We start from the raw sequence: 17,802 nt of genomic DNA on the forward strand, positions 1-17,802 counted from the left end.
CTCTCATACAAGAGATGCATATATCTTAAAGAAGTTTAAATCAAGATACAGTATCATGACTTCAGACACAAGACTGACCTCAGTTTAAGTCAAATACTCTCAGCTTTGTCTCAAAAGTGACAGATTCCAACCAAAACAGTACCTTTGCCAAAACATTCCATGATCCCATCCCTATACCCAGTGGCACTGACTCATCATTCTCAGTGATAAAGGACAGTACATGCACACAGGTACTTTTTTTCTTTTTTTTTATTGCTGTTAATTCAAGGAAAAAGGTTGCATAAAATCCAATCTCTTCTAGAAATATAAGTGACCTTTCCAGTACATTTCAAATATCAAAGTATATGGTAAACATACAAATAAAGAGAAGGTAACATACCTCCTATTTACAGTACAGTATTTTAAATCATAAAATAAGTTCCATAAAGTACAACTGGCAGGTAATTCACAATACAAGTCCATTGGTGGTTTAACACCCTCACTTAAACTCAAACGCAGTTCATTCATTTCAAGTGGTCCAAAAATACCCAGATCAAATAAAAATTTTAATCAAAATAATTTTCATTTACTACTTAAACTTTTTTTTTTTTTAAATTAAAGCTTTCATCTACCTCCCTCCCCATTCCCCCCCTCCAAGAAAAAAGTTTCAAAATGTACACTGGTGCTATAAATATAAATGCTACCTATGAAGAAATGTAGTAATCAAGCTTTTTTTTTTTCTTCAAGTTTTTTGTTTAGCAATTTATTAGACGGCTGAACCAAAGACTGATTTTTATTTCATCCCTCTACCGGACACTGGGTCTGATTTTAAGAAAAAACATTTCTGCCATGAACTGTGAGGAATGCCAAACCCTATGGATATACAGTGGTAGTTGTTCATCGGTGTTGAATGCAGCAGTCAAAAAACACACTCGTCTTCCAGATAACCTCAGTGCACTTTAGGAAATCAAATATTACCTGGAAGCAATTTAGTACATATATTGGCTTTTAAAAATAAAATAAAAAATACAGCAGCATTAAACTTACTCATGATACTGACATGTTTAATACCATCTTAACACTCATTTCAGTCTTTCACATTATACCGTAATTACGCATAGTGGTAAATTGTTATAAAATAGTGACTTTGCTATTTGGTAGACAGGTTCTAATACTAATACCTGACTATTTTGTAGAAAACCATAGCTTTTGTTCAGTTTGAAATAAAACATTTACATTCCAAGTACAATGCAACACTGTAACAGTTTAGGAAAAAAAATAATCAATCAAGTAATGTTCATTCTGTGTTGACACGATGTAGAATAGCTTTAAAAAAGGAAAAAATGCTGTCAACTTTCATTACAAATGCAAACACACTGAGTACAACATTCATACCATTTTTTTCACCTTTGTTGCTGAACATACAGGCTAAAAAGCTACAAGGGAAGAAAAATCTGTCAATTTAAGCTCGTTCATTTTTCTCAATCTGTTCCAGTCCACACAGTTTCAGCCCCTTCCTGCTCTATGTATTTTCATTTGTTTGGGCCTCTTGAGAGCTGCGTATATGAATTATTATCAGATATAGTACACATACAGTATTGTGTTTTCCTTTGGACTCTGCTAATAGGACGTTTGAACATCTCCCCTCAATTCATGAGCATTAAATTTAGAGTACGGGCAGGGTCTGTATGAACTGCTAAACACTCATGCAAGTCCAACGAATCCACGTGGACAACCAGGGAAAGAAAAGAAAACAGCAGCATAAAGGAGAACAGGGAGGGAGGGAAGAAGATTGTGGTGGGGAACACGACCAAGTTTCTTCTTTCACCATATGGCTGCTCCACCAGTGATGTCAGAGGTCAGAGGAATTTTTTTTTTTTAAAAACTGCAGTAAACATTGCACATGTCTCAAGTCTTCAGTGCAAAAGCATGGTTTGAATGCTCTGTCTGATTGTTTGGCTGTGTGTTTGAATTACATGCATTATGCAAGCCTTTTGTAGAACCAGGAGGAGACCAGGGACTCAGCTTTCTTCTTTTGTACGGAACAGAGGTGCAAAAGCAATGAAAAATTCCAAAAGAATATAAAACCGGGAATGTCCCAAAACACAAGACCAGCCCCTCCCTCCCACATACACCTTCCCCCAGTTTCCCAAGCTTCAGTTTAAGTAGGCAATGTTTACTTGTTTCAGTCTGCAGAATCCAAGGTATCATTGGAAGGGGGAGGGGGAGGTGCGTATCTCAGTCTGTAAGTGCCTAAAACAGGAAAGAGAACTACTAAGTCACTGCTCACAATTAAAATGGATTACAAAACCACTACAAGGTATCAAAATGGACATGCTCTTCAAAAGGCACTATCATCCTCCAGTCCTTTTAAAGTAGGTCCTTAGACTTTACCCTGTTTTCTCTCATCTGCTTGCTAGAACTGTAAATTTAAAAAAGATATAGAGCATAGATATAGGACTTGAGCTTTACTGGAAAAATGCAAAGAAAAGATGACCCCCATCAAGGTTCATCTTTCCTGTTCCACTCCAATCAAACAAGTGAAGTCAGAATGGGCACAAGTACAAGAACCAAAAATAGCTTATGCTCAATGCAAACACTGCATTTCCCCCCATTCTTCTGGACGGAGAGAGAAATTGAAGCCATTCCTTTGATTTTCAGTTTCAATTGCTTTCTGCCTTTTTGCTGCAACTTGTCTGAAAAGTTAAATGTATTGCATGATGGGACACAGAAGGATAGCTAATTGTGCAAAGGTAAGCCTTAGTTAGATTATGAAATGGCCAGTCTATTGTTTTTTCTTTAAATTCTCACAAGTTTTAGAAATCCAAGGTCATATCATAGGCAGCAATTGATATCTTTCCCTTTTTGCCAACGAATTCTCTCCAAAAAACCCCCACTGAATGGGAATGCAAAAACTGAAACAACATGCAAGTCTCGACATAATGTCAAAAACAAAACAGTGAAAAAAGAAGGACAATTTAGGACTGGTATCATTTGACTTTCCAGCTTCAATTCATACGCATTTTCAACTTCACGCTGTGAACCCTGTTCCCTTGCACTGTTCTACAAGATTTTCAGGCAGAGATAAGATACTTTGCAGTTTTAGAGCAGGTCACTAGTGCACAACCATTTACACAAAACATACACACGCACGCACACCTTTCTGCAAGACCAAAACCAGCACATTCAGAAAGGTAAAGAGAAACTGCTAAACTCAAAAGCAAGTCCGCTGGGAGTTATCATGATTACCTTGTTGACTGGCCTCCATGGATGACTGCTTACAGTCCTGCGCATAGTGTCCACTTACACCACAATTGTAACATGAAACATTCCCATTCTTCTTGGGTCCTGACCCATTTGTGTTGGCAACTACGTTAGGTGCTGGATATACAGGATAGAACCTCGAAAATCCTGCCATCTGCTGCATACCATAGTTGGCTTGGCTCCCCATCACTGGGTCATGCATAAGCCCATTTGCATATGGAGACTGAGGCAGGAAGAACGGAAGTTGTGTTCCATTGCTTTGATGTGCTTGATTGAGGTAGCTGCCATTGCAAAGTGACGGCAGAGGGAAGAAAGATGGAACTCTGTAGACTTGTCCATGAAGTGGGTTATGATAAAAATAGCTATTAATCTGAAGGCTGCCATTGGTCCCACAGCTACACCTACGTCCACAAGAACCACAAGGACCAGATCCCAACTGCTGCGGAGGTAACATTGTCCCGTTAGTGTTATTATTCCCAACAGCATTTATGTAGGATGTGCTGTCACTCTGTGCAGTGCTGTGTGTTAGAGCGGGGCTCGGGCTGGGGGCAGGGCCTGGCGTGTGTGTTGGTATTGCAGGAGGAACAGTGGACTGGACCTGACCAACACCTAAGCCAGCGGACTGAGGTGGTGAGGAAGCTGCTCCAGTGTTTAGCACGTTTGTATTCTGGTTGGGCAACACACTGGTAGCATGAGGACTGCCTGGCAAAGCGTACGAAGCTGGTGGAGGTGGTGGCGCTGCTGTGGAGAGACCAGCTGCTGGAAGAACTACCTTTAGATTGGTAGGCTGAGGGATTGCTCCTGGGTTTCCCTCAATGTGAGGCACCATTTGATTCAGTCCTACCACCTGGGATGCAGGTTTTGTGATGGGATCTGTAGTAGGAACTGGAGATCCTGGGAAACTACCTGGATTGTGGACTGGGATAAAGGCAGTATTTGGTGATCCAATACTTAAGTTTCCTGTCGGCTGCTGTGGTCCATTAACTGTGCAACTCTCCGATGATCCCTGTGGAGAGGGCATTTTCAATCTGTGTATTGCCAAATGCAAAGCAGGGCTACCAGGCTGGACAGAATGTGGAAGGAAAGTGGATGGGACTGGCAAAGGGGAAGCCATCAGCTCAAGACGTTTCTCAGGTTCACCGGAGGCGACTGGGCCCATTCCACCAGGCGGGGAATTTGCAGACTCTCTCACTGGCGAGACAGCGACAGGCGTGGTAACGAGCATTCCCATCGTTTTACCATCTGCAGATATGGGTGGTGGGACAACTGCTTCCGGCTTTTGGGCAGCGCTGTGCATCACACAGTGTAAGGCAGGCATGAAGGAAATATGTTGAAACTTTGCATTCAAAGGATCTTCTGAAAGGCTCCCATTTTCATTACTCACTGAAGAGATCTGAGCAGATGATTTGTTCATATTTGATGAACTGACAGCACTGTAGCCTGTAAACCTGGTTGTATTTTGATTCCCAGAGTCCTCAGAATTGCTGTCTGTATCTATGGGTACAAAAGCATTTGTCAGTCAGAAGAATGAATCTCAAGCAATAGAGAATCATGCCCTGGCCTCATTTACCCATATAAAATCTCGTAAGTTTGATGACACGAATGATAGTTAAGTCTTCCTGAACTGTAGTAACTTTGAGATTTTTTTCAATCATCCAAATTAAGCTAGGTCCATCACTTGCCTATATATCCACCTGCCTAACTAGCTACTGTGTCTTTGACTTGTGTGTATCTGCAAATGTGAAGAATAGAACACAGACCGAGTTATGAATTTGCATCTGCCTAAAAAGACATTACCACAGCTTACCCAAATTTGGAAGGAGTGGCGAACTATCAGTACAAAAAGACGGAGCTCTGAGACATAACACACATAATTTGATATAAAACCAGTCCCTTTCATGCCAATGTTTTTCACATTACTGTACTGTGGAAATTTCTCAAGAGAGCTATGCCACTGAGGTCAAAAAATTACGACATATATGTAGTAACCTAAAACTCAGTGGTATTCAAACAGTCCTGCTATTTGCTAGAAGCTGTCAAATCATCCAGTCGTGAAACCCACAAAGCAAAATGTATTCTCTGGCTAGTTCAGAAAAAAAAAAGGAGATAATAAAACTAAAAAACTAATTAAAATTAATACAAGCAAGAGATTAGTCTAGGAATAAAGGCATTTATGCACACTTTCCATAAATACAACCTCTGTCTTTTTCTTCTTCACTATCAAAGCTTTCCCTCCCATCATGTCGTGGACTAGAAGGAGAACTGTAACTTTCAGATGATGTTTCTCCACAAGTGTCATGACCAGATCCAGCATCCAGATTCAGATCTAAAAATAAAAGTGGTCATTTTTATTTTTAATCTCAATGTATGGAAGTAAGGTTATTTTGGTTTGCTCACATTTCATACTAGTTCAGATTTTTGCCTGTTCCTATTTAATGGCATCTGTCCCCCATATTGCTAGCATTTCAACCCCCAGCATTCAGGACTGGTCTTGTCTCTAAATTTGTGATGACTGAATCCCTGGTGTTACAGAAGGTGATACTGAAAATTGATATTTACGCAAAGCAGTGAAAAGAATGATGACCCTTAATGATTTCTGTGATGCTTATATCAGATTGCACTACAACAATAATTTCCTCTGAATGGTAGCGATCAAACATTTCCATTCGAAGAGCTGCAATGCTCCTCGGTCCTACCAGCACAGGCAGAAAGCTAACTCAGCAGGGAACATCAAAACAATACAGTATTTTACAATTCACTCTTCTAGAACAGGCTTTAAGCAAACCCTGTCAACAAATCCTGTTTAAAGAAAGAGAGGTGAACTGAAAAAGTGTTGAATTGTTTTCTGATTTCTGAATGGATCATGGGACAGTCATTTGCTGCAAACCAGCTTTCAGAGTCAGTAGCTACCATGGTTTGGCTTTCCAGTTCAGCCTCAGAGGGGAAGAAGAATGACAAATTCACCCTCTCAGAATCTACGCCAGACATTAGCTTCAAAGAAACCCCAAAACACAAAACACTGATCGGCGAAATTCCAGTACAAAAATTAGAATATTATTACTTATTTTATGAATTACAATAATAGTTTATAAATAAAATAGTATTTTAAAAAATTTTTATTGCTACTGCAAGTTTAACAGGTTGGGATGAGTCATCAAAAACCTGCCTTAATGTTTCAATTCCTGAAATAATTTCCTTGATTAAACCCGTAACTGGTTAAATTATTTTAACAAGTGCTCTGAATATCTAATATAATCTGGATCCCCAGTCTCAACTTCTAGTCACTGAAAACCAGAGTCTAAGGTGCTGGTCACAAAGCATCAAGTCTTAAAAGTTACCAGTGTAACTAACCCATGCCTCAGAAAAGCTAAAAATAGGGATGAAAAATGGAAGAAAACAGGATGCAGTTAAGAGTTATGGACTCAAAACAGGGCATTTCAAATCAAGCCTGGATATATAAAACTAGGCAGAGATTCAGATTGCAACATGTTTTTTTTTTCGTTAGACCACGTCTCCAATAAGTATCTCAAAAGACATTTTAACATTTATATATAGGTAGAAAGCTCATCTCTGAGCATGACATAATGGCTTCTAGCCTCTGTGGGTTACAGCTGTTTCTTGAACCAGCCAACAGTGATCAGGCAGGCAGTCTCACACCTGTAGAGTGGTGCAAAGTTAAATAGGGAATGTTTTGCCGCAGTTGTGTTTGCTAACTACGTCACCCGAACTTGCACCACCTCCTAAAGTTATTGTCAGTTCATAAAAGCTTAGTGCCTGACTACAAAACCAGTAATCAATCAGAAATGTACACAGCAAAGTTCTGCTGTAGAGTATGTTTTCTGTTTGCACATCCCTTAATTATAGGTTTGCAAAATTGTTCTGGTTTTGCTAAGTTTGTGAACTGAATTCTTAAAGTTTTAGTCAAATACTGTTTGTAGAAGGTAAAAACACTTGCCCAAAAAACACATCAGTAATTCCAAATGGGATCCACCTGGAACTCTCAAATGTAAGAAGCAGAGAGAAGAAAGAATGAAAGCTTAATCAAGATTGTACCACAAGTGGAAGCAACAGAAAGACAAGGCACTTTTAAGAATCCTTTCAACACTTATGCCAATTACGTGGTGTAGGAAAAGGCAAACCCTTTGTCAACCTTCTGTCATGTAAACTACATGTAAGAGAGGCAAGGCTGCAATCGATATTGTGAACTTAGAAAATATCAAGAAAGCAAAGTCAATGGGTAGACCTTCAGAAATTTGTAATAAAGCTTGGTGACTTGATTTACTAAAGGAACACAAATATAATTTTGTCTTACAACTGACTGATGTACACAAGTTTTGGCCTAGACACTACATTTTGCTGGATTACCCAAACCTGAGAACCCTGCTAGGGCAGCATACACAGTTCTGTGTTGTAGCTCAGTAGTCACTTGGTTTACACACTGCAGTTCATCAACAGTTTGCACCAAAGGTTTTTATAAAGGTTCCTCGTGGGCCACTCCACAACAGATGAAGAAACTAGTAGGCTGCAAAGAGAACACTAATGACAATATAGTGGGGCTCCACACACTCTAGACTGCTAAATTCCATACGGAAGTAGCCCAACAGTAACTGTTTCCGCAACTACTACACCACATAAACCAACTCACGGAGACTTTACTAGTATTTTACCACCTACTTATGAAAAGAGACACACCCTGTGCAACTGCATACGCAAGACTGAGTCTAATGTTCTATACAGCAAGTCAAAGCACAAACTAGACTACCAACATGCTGACTTTCACCAAAACAGATTTAAGACTTGTGATTTCCCCTTTACAGAGGAACTTTGAATAAATCAGCAAAGCTGGAATTCTGTTTCTCACAAACAGTTTGGGGAAAAAACACCTTACCTTTTGCTGTCCCAGTACGGATGTGCTGTGATGCCGCAACTCGAACTCCATTGCTCCTGTTATTCAACCTGCACTCAGTTTTCTTTGCTTTCTCCCTGTGTAAATACTTTTCATTGGTTTTTTGCAAATGCATGGACACAAATAACCTACCATGAATGAACACATAATGTGACCATAAACAAAAGCAGTGACTCCAGGTCAGAAATGTGTATTTAATAGATATAACATGAAATTTAAATAGTAAACGAATAAGTAAAGGCTGTTGGTAAAATATACCAGGAACTAAGCTGCAAGCAGTGTTATTAAACACTATGAATAAAGATCTAAATAAGAAACAACACAAAAAAGGAAATGGTGCAGCTGATGCCATACACCAGTCTAGCATAAAAGTATCTGTCTATAGAGTAACAAAATGGCACAAACTCTGAAGTAAGGCAGAGTATTAGGGTGGAAGCACTTGCACTTCTCACAGTGCAGGGTTATGTAGCCCACAGGAAGTTCTGAAGCCCTCTGATGTGCAAATTATCTTCAATAAAACATTTCAGTCAGTTACCACTCACTGCATAATGTTAAATGCTGCTGTCAATCCTTATTTGCTTTTCAGTGTATTTTGGACAGTTTTACAGCCTTTAACTTTCAAATAAATATAAACAAAAAAGGCAATTCAGTATTGCTTAAGAACCTACTTCCACTCCTTCATCTTTTTGCTAAATGACAAGGGATATTTTGAGAAACGAATGCATTCATTTACATTCTCTTTTTCAAGTTACTTCTTCACAGAAAATAAAGATTTTTATGTAGCCTGGTAGTCTGGCCTCACACTACTCCAGTTCTTGTTCCACAATACCAAAAGAAAGCAAGTAATTGATTGTAGACTCTCTTTATCAGAGTCAATGCATTACACTCTGTTTCTGGATTACCAGTCACATTGGAAACCTACTTTTCCAGCTGCGGCTTTCCTTTCTTCTTGCTTACTGCAGACAGACTTCGTTTTTCCACTGTATGCTAGACAGGAAATACAAAAATGCCAGTCAAACAATAGAATTTGCATCATGAAAGCCGACAAAAACTCCTTCTAAACCAAGAGGTCTGTGAGTCCAAGACTAGTGCATTCAAAAGTGCTATAACCATCCAAACAAGTACTTGTTCAATGCATCTGGGCCTCTAAAATAATGCACCTTGTCTTGTGTCGTGTTCAGCAAAACACTCAGAAAATTGCTACTTTAGAATTACTACTAGCTGTTAGTAATAACTCATATTTGACAAAGGAGTAAAACTTGCGAAAACTCTGAAATAATGTGTCCAAATTGTTGTATTTGGACTTCCTTTAAAAAGAAAAGAACTTTTCCTCTGCTTTAGTAAATTAACTTTTTTCTTGCCTCAAGCTTTCAGTATTTCAGGCTTTGATGCAGCCTACCATTTCATCTTTAGAAGCAAATCTCAATTCATTACCCTGCTTTGTGAAATAAGGAAACTATTTTTGTTTGGCTTGCTATTCCCCACATAAAAATCAATAGCCAAATTCTGCATGTAGTATGAGTAACAGTAAGCAATCCTAACATCCAGGGCTTTTCAGATATAAGCAGTGAGCAACCCACCTTCCCCCAATTTCAGTAGATTATTTATAAATATTCTTCTCAACTATATTCACAATGAGATTGAGCACTGAAGAGACACAAATCTCACAAAAAGTGTGTATGCATCTAGCTATTAACTTTTTTCAAAGATTAATACTTAAGTTACCTAAATAACGCAGGTAAGATAGAAAGAAAACATTTAACCTGTTGTACCTCCTGTAGAATTAATACGATTTACTTATTAATACAGTTTCTAGTTTGTGCCTTGCAATAACAGAAATTGCACAGGTGTTCTGAAATCCTCTCTGATGACAATAGGAAAGTGCCTGATTAGAAATTAACATTAGACTTTTCTGACTACTTGTATCCTACTGCGAAGTTTTATTTAATTCATAAACAAAATACGCAACTTTCTGAGACAGTGGAAAGTAATTACAAGGAGTTTTCTAAGCAAGGTAAGTCAGTAGCAGCTTGAACTTCAACACTTATTTATACAATTTTAGCAGGGCTCTTCATCTTTTAAAGCTAAATCTCATAATGTGTAGTGGACAGTCTTCTCAAGTGTCTCAGAATATGGCTTTGAATGAAAAATAGCAACATACCTGGTCAAGTAGATTTGTACAGTGCTCTGGGTGCTGCTGGACAATACAGCTTTTCCTTCTCCAGTCCATTACCCCATTTTGCTCCGAGTGCTGTATGTTAAGGCTATCCAGTGAAGAACATTTTGCACTGCTAGTGCTGCTGAAAAGAAAAAAAAAACCAAACTCAAGTTATGCTGATGCGAACGAACTTGCAGGCTTTTCTTACCAACAGACACATTTTTGCATTAGAAAACCCTTGGAATTTTCAAGCAATTTAAATTACAAGAATTCTTGTGCTCTGAAGTTATACTAAGATCTGAATATAACTGGAGTTCCTTTTTCATTTGTCTACTATAATTTGACACAAAATTCAGAACAACAGAATTTGTAGAGAACAGTAATTGAGAGAAGAGTTTCCTTGGATATTTCTACACACAAGGACATGGGTAAATTTTCCAGATATAAATGTATTTTGAATTCATTTTCTTTCTTCCTTGTTGTTAATGACAAAGCTGGAATTACTCTGTAATCCCTATTCAGAATTCATGAGATATTTAAGAAAAAGAGTGCAGTTACCTACAGATCACACTGCAGCTGTGTTTGTTTGAATTTCAAAATAGGCATCTTGCTTTATATTTTTACCTTCTCAGGACTGGTAGTTTTGAGTAGTGCTGGGAAAGGGGAGTTGCATTTGGCATTTACTTTGGACTTTATAATGCCTTCCACTGAAGCTTCGCTCTACAGCAGCCAGTCAGAAGCAGTATTTAACTAGGTCTGCCACCAGTGGTCAACAAAAACTGCTGGAAAAAGAGTCAGGGTTCTGACAGAGTCAGTAGAGCACATGGATGTATAAACTTTTCATGTCTCATATAAAATCATGCCTTACTGACAGGATAAAAAAAAAAAGAAAGAGTTAACACTTTTAAATTCTTATCAAAATACTTATGTTGGTAATTGAAAGTGCCTTTTAATTCAAGGCTGTTGGCAAGCTGCTTAATCAAGGTTACTGCAATATGAAATGTTACTCAGTTCCCATGATGGCAGAAATCCAGCTTATTTGAAAGTACAAGACATGCTGAAATTCCAGTAGTTACTTACCAAAGACCTCTGTAAATAAGTGTTCAAACTACTTACAAGATGTACAATAGAATATAAAAAAAATAATTTAAGAAAATGGCAAGAACCCAAGAAGGTCCTAAAAGACAGACATAAGCCCCTGATTGAAAAGATGCAAGCCAGGTCACTTTAGAAATTCCACCACATGGAGGTGATTTCACTGCCAAATACGCAGTCATTTCATGGAAGCTGTGATACTATGTATACTTATTTAGTATGTCTGATCTCACTCCTACCAGTAAATTTTTGGACTTTTCAAGAGTAAGGCTGCAATACTGAATGAAAACAAAGGTAGACATATGCACAGTGTACCAATGCTATTTGAGATCAACTGCTCCTGACTCTTGACAGTTTTATGCATATTGAAAACAGAAGAGCTTCATTCTGTGCCATTTCTTTAGAACCCATAAGCAGCAGGCACAGATTTTAAGAAGATAGACACAGGAACAAGAGAGGAGTAACAGACCTCTAGCAGTAAAGTAGTAACCCATTTTCCCCTCTTAAACAAACAAAATAATAGCAAGCTAAAGGCGTTTCTTTCACACAACTTTGTAAAAAGGTCTGTCCCTTGCTTTCCTACCTGAAAGATAGATCCTGAACTACAGTCAGCTTTAGTGTACTTCATTATACAATGAACAAAACAATTTCTGTACCAGTAACTACATGCTACTAAGTTTGGATCCTGCACTTACGACTTCATAGTAGGCTGTATAACCACCAGTATAATCACATATTTTGTCAAGATGACACTCTCTTCTTGAAGAAATGTAAGTCAAAAGTAGGACAGTTAAAAAACAAAACACACACAAACCACTAAGTTGTCCAATTAGTGAGTTCACAAGAATTTTGTCTGTTAAAGATCTGTGGACCTTAACCAACACTGTTTTGTGCTACGTTTATATTCTAATTATTGCAACTCCAGGTAATTTTCACCACAACATAAATACATTTTACAGATAAATCAACAAAACAAAACTTAAGTCTCAATAAATTTTGTATCAATTTTTTCCCCTTAATTTAAATGAACCACTACACAACTATGTGCAAACATATATAAAGTTTTTGGTCAAAATACATTAATGGGTGAATTCACATTAGACACTTCATAGATCCACTTACAACTGACATAAACCAGCAAGGTATGCATGCATCTGCTAATAAGTAAGGGAAAAAATGGACTCCCTTCTCCTATAAGGTCATCTTTGAAGCTACTTAAGCTTAAAATCCACAACACTGAAAATTTTCAGTACAATCACAGGGATGTGTGCACATAGGAAAATACATGCTACACAGATTTACGCTACTCAGCTTATAAACACAAACGAAAACATCAATTGAAATAGTGAAGATTCACAAAATTTGGGGAAATGAGATATCCAAATGACCTAGACCTACAGATTTAGAAATAGGATCATCTGAATTATTTTTCTAATACAGATTAATAACAACGTCACAAACAACAAATAAGACCAGAACACCTCACCCTAAACAAACAAAAACCTCATAAACAAGCTTTAATCTGGACACATACTCTCAAAGCACTAACAAATGAAGTTCAGACATGTAGCATGGTCACATTACATCTTAGTACCTACTTGGCAACAGGACCTTTTCCATTATGTTTCTTGTGAACTGATGTGTGTTGCATTACATCTGGAAAAAATAAACAAAGCATAATTTCAATAGCAATTCCCATTTCTTCTTTTAGATCAATCCAGTGAATTCATCTTTCCATCACTACCAGACACATAGCAGAAGACAGCTCCATTAAACAGTGTAAGGCTTAATTTACAGTGCTGAAATTAACAGGTGTTGCATAGAGGACAGATCAGTTCATACAGATGATATAATCAAGACTCTTTACCTTCCACGTCACAGAAGAATGAAACAGAAAGAGAGAAACTATGACAACTGCTAATGTTTGCAGACCTCTATATTTAATCCTAAAGACTAAATGTGTGACTGACTATCACTCAGCATGAAAGAATGGAGAAAGAAGACAGGAATGAGTCAGTAAAAACACAAAATTTTGTAATTTTTTCTGAACTGCTGAAATTATTCTCAAAACTATGTCACACGTTCTGAATAACAAAGACAAATCTTAAACAAAAGTATTGCATTCTGAACGTCAAAATTCACTATGCAAGTAAAGTTTTACAAATTACATCCGACTAAAAGGGATACTGCTCCAAGGCCAGACTGGATGGGGCTCTGAGCAACATGGTCTAGTGGAAGGTTCCCTGCCTGTGGCAGGTGGGCTGGAACTAGATGATCTTTAAGGTCACTTCCAACACAAACTGTTCTATGATTTTATGAAACAAAAATCAAGAACTTTAGAGACATAGTTTATCCTTTTCTTTAAGGCAATTCTTAGATTTTAACAAAAGCAATTTTTCTTAATTCCAGCTGTGATGATCTTAGCATTCTTGGTATCATTTTGCCTGGACTCTTCTCAATGCTACATGTAAGTCCAAATTATGGTTTAAAAATCTAAAGAAAGAAAGTATCATAATTTTTAAGCTTCTGGTAACAGTTCACTGAAATGGCACAAAAGGTGTTCTGAAATGCATTTGTAGTTTCACCAGGTGAAGAGATTAATGTATATGAAAGTATGTGAAAAACTACTTGAGCAATTTCCAAATATATTTTAAATTTACTTGGTGTGTTCTTAACTCTGAGGAAGGATATGGCAATAATTTTTTCGTAAGAAAAAGCTGTTCAAACTGCATATGTGGATTACTGACTGCACATAAGATGAACTGCAAACTTATTAGCTATTAACGTGTAACAGGATAAGAGCGCTGTCATTCTGTGAAAGTTAGCGTAAGTTTTCCATGGTCTTTGTTCACCTATCGGTCTCATTTCTCATCTTTTCCACCTACCAGGAGCTTTTACTGTTTTGCTACCAAAAACAATATAAAGCTGGCTTGCTGTTGCTTTCAGAATGAAATCACTGACCAGCCACTAGACTGCTGTTTCCATATATGAACTGTTTTTTAGGTACTGGAAAAGCACCAGCTTTCAGACTGTAATCAACACTCACTACAAACTTATTAACAGCCCACAGTATATAAAAGCAGCATAGGTTAAGAATAAGAAGAGGAAAACCTGAACATTCTTCCTGTGTAAAACTAGAAGCTAAATAAATTTGGCACATTTAAAGCAAAACAGTCTGCAACTCTTGAAATGCTGCACTCAACTCTGAACCCTGGTAACTGAAAAATAAATAGGTAAAGACGTGAAAAGCTACAAATAATCTTGGCTTAAGTAAATTGTAACATATATCTTCCTGCTTGTTCAATACAGTTGGGAACTTCTGCCTTCAAGCTATCCATGAACACTGCCACTCCTTGAATTACAGAGGAACCCTCTTAAGGAAACTGCTGGAAGTACACAAAAATTCTTCATTTGCATAGCAGATTTCATTCAAATCTCTCATTTTGTATCAATGAAGAAATCCATCAAGTGTATGATTTCCAGAACTGAGTGTGGTAAAATATCTCAAAGAACCACCTTTGAGTACACAACTACCTTCCTCCTGACTTGAAGCTTCTGAACTGTCCTCCTTGAAGTGTTCTGGTGTCTTAACCGTCTTCAAAGAGGGTTGTAAGTTACCTGCAGAGAATAAAGTTCATGTAGTAACTTTATAGATCTTGAACAACTGGACAGTTCCTGAATGCTTGCACTAAAGTGGAAATCAGGGAAATGGAAGACTTGAACTTACTGGTTCGTGTGTGGAAACAATTTGAACATCGCCTGCTTCAAAGCAGGCCATCTCCAAGAGTAAAGGTTCTTTAGAGCTACTTTTATTTTGAAGAAAATAGTATTCAAAATAATTTTAAAGCTATGGTGCAATTTCAAAACATCTTGATTGTGGTAATATTAGAAATATTCTTATTATGCTGCACTTCAGATTTTGCTTCATAATTTTTTTGTTTTACAATAGAAAATGGGAGGAGACCAATGATAGTTACAAGCATTCTTCTGCAACAAATTACACTCCTCCATCCTCAAATCATTCACCTGCCAAAAGACACACAGTCTGGGCTAAAGCCTTCTAGTGCCCTTAACACAGTCTTCACACACAATTTTTGCCTTTTCATGCCAGATGGGATGAAAAAAAAAGAAAGAACAATATTAATAGTTTTGCTGGAGAATTACCACTGCCATGTTCTGAAAAAGGACTTAGTTTAATAATGAATCCAATTCTATGAGTCTACTCTTTCCCTCTCAAAGTGGTCCAAGTTACTGCAGGTAAAAGCATCTGAAAGCTGCTGCTTAGGAGCTTGAAACATTCTGGATATTGTCTGCATTGAAGAGACTAAATCCCCAGAGATTATGTTTTAATAAAGTCTGTTGGAATCAAAAGTTTACTCCAACCTGAATAAGTGTCTAAACAACTCATGTTATGAACCAGGAGTGAGCTAATTGATTTCCTCCTTAATGGAACCACAGTGGCATAGTTAAACTTACTGAACATATTCAGTGTGAGATCCCAACTATTATTTAAGGTATAAAGACCTGCCTAGCAGGATTCCAGGAAACCCAAACAATAAACCCAGAAAAACACAGAGGCCGACAATAAAAAAACCCCTCATGAGCCACTTAATTGAAGTGATGTTGGCAACAGGTGGGATGAGTACTTTTGTCTTAGTACAGTTTCTATTAGTCTGAACCACAGGAAACGGGAGTGCGAGCTACCCCTGATGAGTCATTCATGCTTAAATTTACCCCACTAATTCTCTTCCACAAATGTTTTCTTAATATCTAACTCAATGTCAGGGCCCTTTGCGTTGGGAGTTGCATTTGAGCTCAAGCTCTTGGCTGGGGTGCACTGCAGGCACACCTGTGCCGGGCCACGTACCTTGCTGATCCTGTTCTTAACCCTGACCTACTGACTTTTTTTTCTGTCTTCACCTCAGACCTGCCTCAATGCTTTGGAATTGTCTGTAATCACCAGGTTCTTGCCTGCCCCTGGTTCTCATAAAAAGTTAAGCCTAGTGCTTTCTTGTCAAAGAGAAAAGATTGTGCTCTTTAACATTATGACTCTGGTATTTGAAAATTTAAATCATCTTCCATGTGAGTCTTTCCTCCTCTCTGTGAAACAATGAAGTTCCTCATCTTATCTGTCATATGTTCCAGTCTGACAAATCCTCATGCACTTTCATATATCCTATTATTTATTATTATTAAAATTATCTCATATTCATGATCCCTTTACAATCTGTAAGACTTCCTACAGAATTGCCATTTACCTATTTTACCTTTCTGATCTACCTACCTTGCAGATCATTTCTGCCATGCACTAGCCCAAAAGTCACAAAAACCCCTACAGCTTCCACCCTAATCACAACGCCTCTGTCTCATCATGGAGAGAAATACATTTGTCACAGATCGCACACATCATTTCAAATTAAAGTCAGCTGTCATTCCCCTATTTTTTTCCAAACACATTTCAGCAGTCTGTTTGAAATCTCCAACTTATTCAATTCCTTACTAAGATCTTCTGCAACTTCTGAGTCAGTAGCCTCATAGTCAATGCCTTAACTATCATGGTGCATTACACACACTGAAAAAAGAAAAGACTCAACAGAAACAAAGATCACATCCTAAGGCATCCACAGAGAGAAGCCAAGCTTTGGTTGCACAGACAATTTGTAATACCTAAGTAGGTAAGAGGTTCACCAAAGAAATCTCTGCAATGCAAATGCTCAGAATACAATTCTGTATATTCTAAAATTAGGGCCATCCCATCACTTATGCACTATGTTATGTACCCCCCCAAAAATCTTAGTTTAAATATCAAGACAGATGCTTAATCTGCAAAAGAAAACAAAAGCTTGGGTCAGTTCAAGCTTTTTGTTTAAGATATGGTAAAAGAAGTGCCAAACTGTTGAACATACTCAATTCATAACTATCTATTTTAATAGCACAATAGTACAGAGGAAAAGAAAGAAAGAAAAGAACAGAAGCTGATGATACATAGTATGTTCCAATGGTCAAAAGTCTGAGTATCTGCTCAAGTAACTATTCATTGGCCAGGAGTTCAAATGCAAACAGTGGAATATAATGCATCATGAATACAAGATTATAAAACTCTAATTAGGCATGACAGCAAGAATACTTTTTTAAAGACTTTTTATTGTATAAAACAGTATTAGGATATTTCTTACTGTGAGTGTGCAAAGATTCTGATGAAATTGATTGGAAGAAGTTGTATACTCTCTGATTCTGCAGAAAAGCTTGCGATGTATTTGAAAATAGCTGCCTGAAATTTAAGTGAGAGTTTGTTAAACTGTAAATAATAGAATCATCAGAAGAACATAAAAAATTACTACAGTACCATTTAAAAGCAAAATAGGTAGTTCTTAAGAAGTCCAAACATTTCAAATTGTAT

At 37.6% G+C, this 17,802-nt stretch overlaps 1 protein-coding gene across 10 annotated transcripts in view; it reads right to left on the minus strand.

The window, feature by feature from the left end:
* Window positions 1-664: 664 nt before the first annotated feature.
* The window catches only part of ZCCHC2 (zinc finger CCHC-type containing 2), a 42,525-nt gene continuing 25,387 nt past the window's right edge, over window positions 665-17,802 (minus strand). Inside the window, exons 6-14 of one of the 10 annotated variants that reach the window (XM_051799360.1) lie at window positions 17,579-17,673; window positions 14,919-15,020; window positions 13,001-13,058; window positions 10,311-10,446; window positions 9,072-9,136; window positions 8,132-8,277; window positions 5,441-5,569; window positions 3,229-4,737; window positions 665-2,232 (exon numbers count right to left, since the gene is read on the minus strand). In XM_051799360.1, the coding sequence (XP_051655320.1) occupies window positions 2,165-2,232; window positions 3,229-4,737; window positions 5,441-5,569; window positions 8,132-8,277; window positions 9,072-9,136; window positions 10,311-10,446; window positions 13,001-13,058; window positions 14,919-15,020; window positions 17,579-17,673 (2,308 nt within the window). In that variant the 3' untranslated portion in view covers window positions 665-2,164. Of the gene's footprint in view, window positions 4,738-5,440; window positions 5,570-8,131; window positions 8,278-9,071; window positions 9,137-10,310; window positions 10,450-13,000; window positions 13,059-14,918; window positions 15,021-17,578; window positions 17,674-17,802 lie in introns of all 10 variants that reach the window. The other 9 variants (XM_051799359.1, XM_051799362.1, XM_051799361.1 and 6 more) reach the window with 9 other exon arrangements.

The sequence above is a fragment of the Manacus candei genome, unplaced genomic scaffold (genome assembly GCF_025592945.1).
Source record: "Manacus candei isolate 608988 ecotype Guabito, Panama unplaced genomic scaffold, ASM2559294v1 h1tg000049l, whole genome shotgun sequence".
NCBI classification, from domain to species: Eukaryota; Metazoa; Chordata; class Aves; order Passeriformes; family Pipridae; genus Manacus; species Manacus candei.